At 51.7% G+C, this 5,861-nt stretch overlaps 1 protein-coding gene across 1 annotated transcript; it reads right to left on the bottom strand.

Moving 5' to 3' along the window:
• Window positions 1–724: 724 nt before the first annotated feature.
• Window positions 725–5,356, bottom strand: FITM2 (fat storage inducing transmembrane protein 2). The gene is made up of 2 exons (XM_047068635.1): window positions 5,184–5,356; window positions 725–3,188 (listed from the first exon to the last, which is right to left on the bottom strand). Exons 1-2 carry the CDS (start codon window positions 5,354–5,356, stop codon window positions 2,573–2,575), a joined length of 789 nt encoding a protein of 262 aa, XP_046924591.1. The 3' UTR covers window positions 725–2,572.
• Between the last annotated feature and the right edge of the window lie 505 nt (window positions 5,357–5,861).

The raw sequence follows: 5,861 nt of genomic DNA, 5'->3' as shown, positions 1-5,861 counted from the left end.
AGTGTGGAGACGCCAAACAAGCATGGTGGTATTCTGGGATCACAGATGCCCTTCAAAGCCTCTTGCTCAGCACCTGGGGACAACAGACACTTTTCAAAAGATGATACAAGACTATTTCAACAGGAGACGCAGACCCCAAATGGTACTCAAAAGTAGATGTTAGTTTCCCTGCCTCCTCTAAGGAGCCAAGAAGTTCTAAAGGCTTTAGGTGAGGAAAAAGGAGATGAGGGATTTTGGTCCGCTAAGCGCATGTGCTGGGTGTTTTACATACATCATTTCCCGTAATCCTAACGTATCATCTCCACTGTCCAGGTGTGGACACAAAACTTGCCTGTGGTCAGACACCTCTCAGTGGTGGTGCCAATATTTGAACCCACATCTCGCATTTTCCTAAGCCCAAACTCTTTCACCAAACCACGCTGCCTCACAGAGGGGTAGGGAGCACGTTCCCAAGGAAAAGGCGAGGGTGCTAAGACTGAACAGGAAGTGATAGAAGACTGCTCAGTACACAAGGGTCGGTAACTGACACTTTCCACAGAGTTAATTTTAATGCTGAGCCTGAATCAGATCTGCCAGGGGGAAACGTCTGGGTATTTAAGTGTGACAAATAGACACATAGAGTCACCTTGTGTCTGTTGCCTTTTGGTGCTGAACATGAAACTCAGGAGAGACTTCAACCCCTTCAACAAGCCCCCCCCCACCCCGCCTACTCTACCTCCCCGTTTACAGACGAAAACTCCAAAGGGCAAAAAAAATCTCATGGGGCCCGTCATATCTTGCCAATGCTCCCAACGTCCCAAAGCACCACGGGTGACACCTCCAAAATCTCAGAGCCAGCATTTCTGCCACCTTTCGGTACAACGTATATACCTCACATTTTGATCGATACAAATTAACATGCAGCCTGGTGGGATACCAAATATATATTTTAAATACATCTTTATAAGAAATACAATTTACCCTGAAGGTTTTTCAGGCCTCAAGCTCCTAACACGTAAGCTTGAGTTAAGGCAGTTAAGTGTAGTGCTTGTCAGGCTTAGCTTTGAGGGAGAGAAGGAGCATCAAGGAAGCTTCCAGGATGATTATCCAAAATGCGAAGGGCTGGGTACAAAAGGCCTAAGGACACAGTAAATAGACAGCCTGCAACCTGTGGAGATGACGGGTGGCGAGGGAGTGTCTTATCACAGAGATGTAAACGTACCTTTGCGGGTGAAGGTGACAGGCCACAGAAGGACAGGTTGGACACTGAGAAGTGTGCAAAGGGGAAAGGAAAGACCGATTTCAAGGCCAGCTGAGCAGGCCCAGTTTGGGTCTGGTGGAGGGTAGGGCCAAAGTCGTGCCGACATTTAACAGGAACATTTTTGCAAACAGTAGGCTTCCTGCCATCAGAGACAATGGAAGACGTTTTCCTTCACCTCCAATTTATCATAATCTTGTCCAAAATGTAAAAATTCCTTGGGCCACAGCAGACTGGTCATTGTACTTATCAGCCGAGTCTGAAGGACACCGTTCAGCTTACACCACTGATGCGTGGTCAGGAAAGTTTCAGTGCAAGTATGCATTTTGCAAAGTTACTCTGACTCAGCTTAAATTTCATCAAGTTAGTATTAAAATGTCTGCTTTCAGGTTTTATTCTTAATAGAGAAAACAGCCCCATGAAGCGAGGGGGAGTTTAATACCATAATCCAGGAGTCCGGTTTATAAAAAGTAAATTAGTGTTCTAAGAAAACCCTCAAAGTTATCCACACACGTGCCAAAGTGCAGCATTGAGGTTGTGGGTTATCGTCAGGAGTTTTGTCAACACAGAACAAATGCCATAGTTGTTATTGAAAACAATAAAGCGTTTGCTCAAAATAGTAGGGAAAAAAGGTAACCTTATTGCTCCAAAAGCCAGTAAAACTGGGCAACACAGACAGAAAACTGGCAATGTTCGTTACACAAAAATCATCCAATACTCAGCCACAGAGGCACTCCAGTTGAACTGTTTTGGTAGGTAATCACAAGCCAGTTGTGATACAGAACATTCTGAGGATAAACAAATACCACCACCAGAGAGTATCTTCAGGCAGGTGGTTGTTTTATAAAGAACCCTGCTGGAAATAAATGCTTACGCAAAGCTGACCAGAGGGCAATATTATTAAATAACAGCGTTAAGTCAGCCATTAAAATACAAGATGACTAGAATCAGGGAGAGAATGACAGTGGCAGAGAAGGGTGCTGAGGCCCTGGCCTCCCCTCCAGCCACACAGTGGAGGCCTTCCTGATTCTGTCGTCTCTCTGAGCCTTAGCTCTGCCCTCTAGGGACAAAAGGGACATTCCAGATTAAGGTGAAGTCTTGCCAGGGACAAAAAGTGCCCGACTGGGAAGGGTGGTTGGTGTTTGTGACACAAGATGACATGGCCAAGAAGTGTGGGGATTCAAGTCCCTCCCCAGACTCCACCACCACTCACCAAAACCGCCTGGTGAGCAACCTCGCTGAAGGAGGACTGATACTTTAGTCAAGTAGCCAAGAAAAATCATGAAAAATACATTAGCCATTGCCCTGCTATCTATCACCCCTTTTGTTTCTCTTTTATTCCTTGTAACTGTCTTGCTTCAAATTCAAACTAGAGCTCTGGGGAGGAAGTCCTGGGGAAAAGGGTTTCAGATACCAAAACCCATAGGTCCCGTACCAGCCCAGCAAACCGAACAGGGTGCCAAACAGTTTCTGGGACAAGTCGTGGAAGTAAACGGCCGTGCACAGAAACATCCACACCCAGATGAAGGTGAGGAAGCCCAGGGCCACCACCAGGGTGGTGATGGCGGTGTGGAGGCAGTGGCTTCGGTCCGTCTTCACCCCATGCAGCACAGCCATCTCCTCCACAATCATGAGGGCACAGAAGGTCAGCAGGAAGGAGTGGCCTGAGATGTCAAAGCCGTGCCAAAAGCCTCCTTCCCCGTGGCACTGCTTCTTACTCTGGTGCTCCTTTCTGACCCCCTCCAGGGCCGGCGACTGGTAGCAGCTGCCCGTGTAGTGTTCGATGTTGGAGAAGAGAGCTGTGCAGACATACCAGATGGCCGTGCCCACAAGCAGGGTGCTCAGCCGCCGCAGGACCAGGCCGGCCTTGCCTGTCAGGTGGTAGTTGGTGAGGGCAATGAAAGGCAGGAGGAGACAGAAGGTCCAGGCCCAGGCCAGTTTGACAAAATACCTGGCAGAGGAGGAAAGTGGAAGTGAAGAGAGGGGACATGGTGGAGAGGAAACAATGTCATGACTCAGGTCTCCAGACTCTCAAGGGAGGGGAAATAAGAAAAGCTGATAACAGCTACTGATAGCTACTTCACTTACTAAGTTCTTTAAATGTAATCTTTAAACAACTCTAGGAGCTGGCTACCGTTACTATCCCCATTTCACAGATCAGAAAACTGAGGTACACAAGTATTGTGCCCAAAGCAGAGGTCATAAGTGGTGCAGCTGGGATTCAAATCCAGGGCCTGGGATCTTAGTCTGTGATCCAGGCTCTGGGAAAGTGAACACAAAGAACACTCCCACTTACCCTGGGAAGAAAGTCTCACTTGCCCCGTTTTATAAAGAATGTGAGGCTCAGAAAAGTTCAATAACCTGTCCAGGGTCACAATCAAACCTCCAGCAAACCCAGAGTAAACCAAGGTCTGGCCAGCCCAAAGCCCATGTCTTTTCTCCCCCACACTGTGGCTCTTTCCTACATGGCAGAAATGATCTCAGAACAGAGCCTGAGTTCAAGTCAGAAGATCAGGTTCAAATCCTGACTCCGACTCAACTTGTTACTACACTTCTCCAGGCCTCAGTTTCCCCAGCTGTAAAGATAGAGCTGAGGAGGCCAAGTGAGTTTTGAAATCCCTCCCAGAGCCAATGATTCACTGGTTCCCTCCAATTAGCAGAGGCTTGGAACCAAACATCAGAACCTATGGTTACCCACACACAACAGGGACTCGTCTGCCAGGCTGCTTGGCTCCCAGCTCACCCAGGCCAGATAAGGTGGCAGCTGCCTGCCTGTCCCCCCTTGCTCATCAAAGGTGGCTGACCTGGGGACCGGCCACAGGAAACACACACGCAAGAGACTTGGGGCTAACAACCACACTCATCATCCATCTATTCTTAGCCCAGCCTCCATGGAGGCGTGAGGAAGGAAGGGGGGCCAAGGACAGGATGACTTTCTCCTGGGTTCCAAAGGCTTCTCACACACCACCCAAGAGCCTGACACTCACTTCTTCCCTGGGACTGATATGCAAGGATCTTGCCAGAGCCAAGATCTGTCAGGCATTTGACAAAACTGCTGCGGAGAGAAACCGGGGTTTTATGCAGGTAACGAAAGTTAGGTTGACTTTTGGGAGATGCTGCTGACACTGTAATTCTAAGGGAGAATCGAAGTTCACTTCAAGGGCCAAGTCTTATCTTCCAGAGTTTCCCTTTAAGACCGCAACAGTGTTTTTGTGCAATAAACTTAAAATCCAGTCGTTAAACAAACAAACAAACAAAAAGGCGTGAGTGGGTGGAGTTAAGGAGATGTCTCGAAGAGCCCCACTGGGCTTACTTCCCTGGGCCACTGCCATGAACTCAGTGGCTGAGAAGGTCCCAGGAGATCCAGGGGAAAGGTCAGAGGCTGGAGGGTTCCACTCCTCGGGGACTGTCTTGGAGCGGGAGTTGGGTCAGAGGCCGGGGCAAGGCTCGCAAAGGTTGCAGGGTCAGCAGGGGAAGGCAGGTCTTTCACAGGTGGTGACGGGATTCTGTCACAAGCTGGGACGGGGGGGACTTAGCGTGGGGTCTGATACAGGCAGGCAGGAGAGAGGTGGCATCTCCCAAGCAGGTCCAGGGCTGACTCCGGACTCCACGGGGAGGTGGGGGCGCAGCGACAGAGGCTAATTCAACGCCCCATCCCACCCCACACCCCGACAGGCGCACACAGACACGCACACAGCCCTGCAAGTCACTCCCTGCCCAGTCAACTCAGGCTGGCTCGTCTGGGCGTGCAAACGCCAACTGCTAGTGACACTAGCTATTCGGGGGATCCCTCGGTCGCGACACGCGTGCAGATGCACCTGTCACGACGGGGAAGGCCTCCCCTTCCGCTGACTCGTCCATCAGGGCAGCTAAGCCCCGGCTCTCTGGACGAGGCGACGGCGGGTCGGCTATGGCGGGGACAGGGGAGGACCCGGGACGCACTCACACGTTGAGGACGTTGCGCTTGTTGCTGAGGTAGCTCTCGGGCAGCGGGGAGAGCTCCTTGAGGAGGGAGCCCGCCAGCATGGAGGCCGCCAGCGCCCAGGGCAGGTAGCGCCGCACCGCCGCTCGCACCAGCGTCCCCCGGAGGAACCTCGCGCAGCACTCCAGATGCTCCATGCCCGACCTCGTCGGCCACCGTCCGCCTCCCGGTGTCCTCCCGGCTACCGTCTTGCCCTTCGCTCGGGAAGGCGCCGTGCCTCCTCTTGGGCGCATGCGCGCCTCCCGTGAGCCCCACCCCTCGCGGGGCGCTCGCGCTCCCCCTCCTGGCCACTGGCGGCCTCTGCAGGGCGTCCGCTGCGGAACGCCGCGGTCCTTCTCTCACTTCTCCCAGTCCCGCCGCCACGTGGCAGCCTCGGAATCTTCTCTGGGTCTGGGGAAAAGCGCTCCGGGAGTATTTGCTGGATACCGGAAAGAGTTAAGTGCAGTGTTGTAGGGATTGGAGCAGTGGTCACAGCATCATTTAGTCTCTTTTGGAAGCTTGGAGACACCTCGTCCATCTGCGCGTTAGTTTTCTCATCCGTAAATGGGGAGCCAAGAGGAGCTCAACCCTTCCCAAGAGTTAGTTTATGACCCCGAGGTCATTACGGTGATCCAGGTATAGGGACATGAGATTTCATTTCAT

The sequence above is a fragment of the Lynx rufus genome, unplaced genomic scaffold (assembly GCF_022079265.1).
Source record: "Lynx rufus isolate CCGP_SWC_20201006 ecotype Redwood Valley unplaced genomic scaffold, mLynRuf1.p SCAF_8, whole genome shotgun sequence".
Lineage (NCBI taxonomy): Eukaryota > Metazoa > Chordata > Mammalia > Carnivora > Felidae > Lynx > Lynx rufus.
This window is presented reverse-complemented; position numbering and strand designations above follow the sequence as displayed.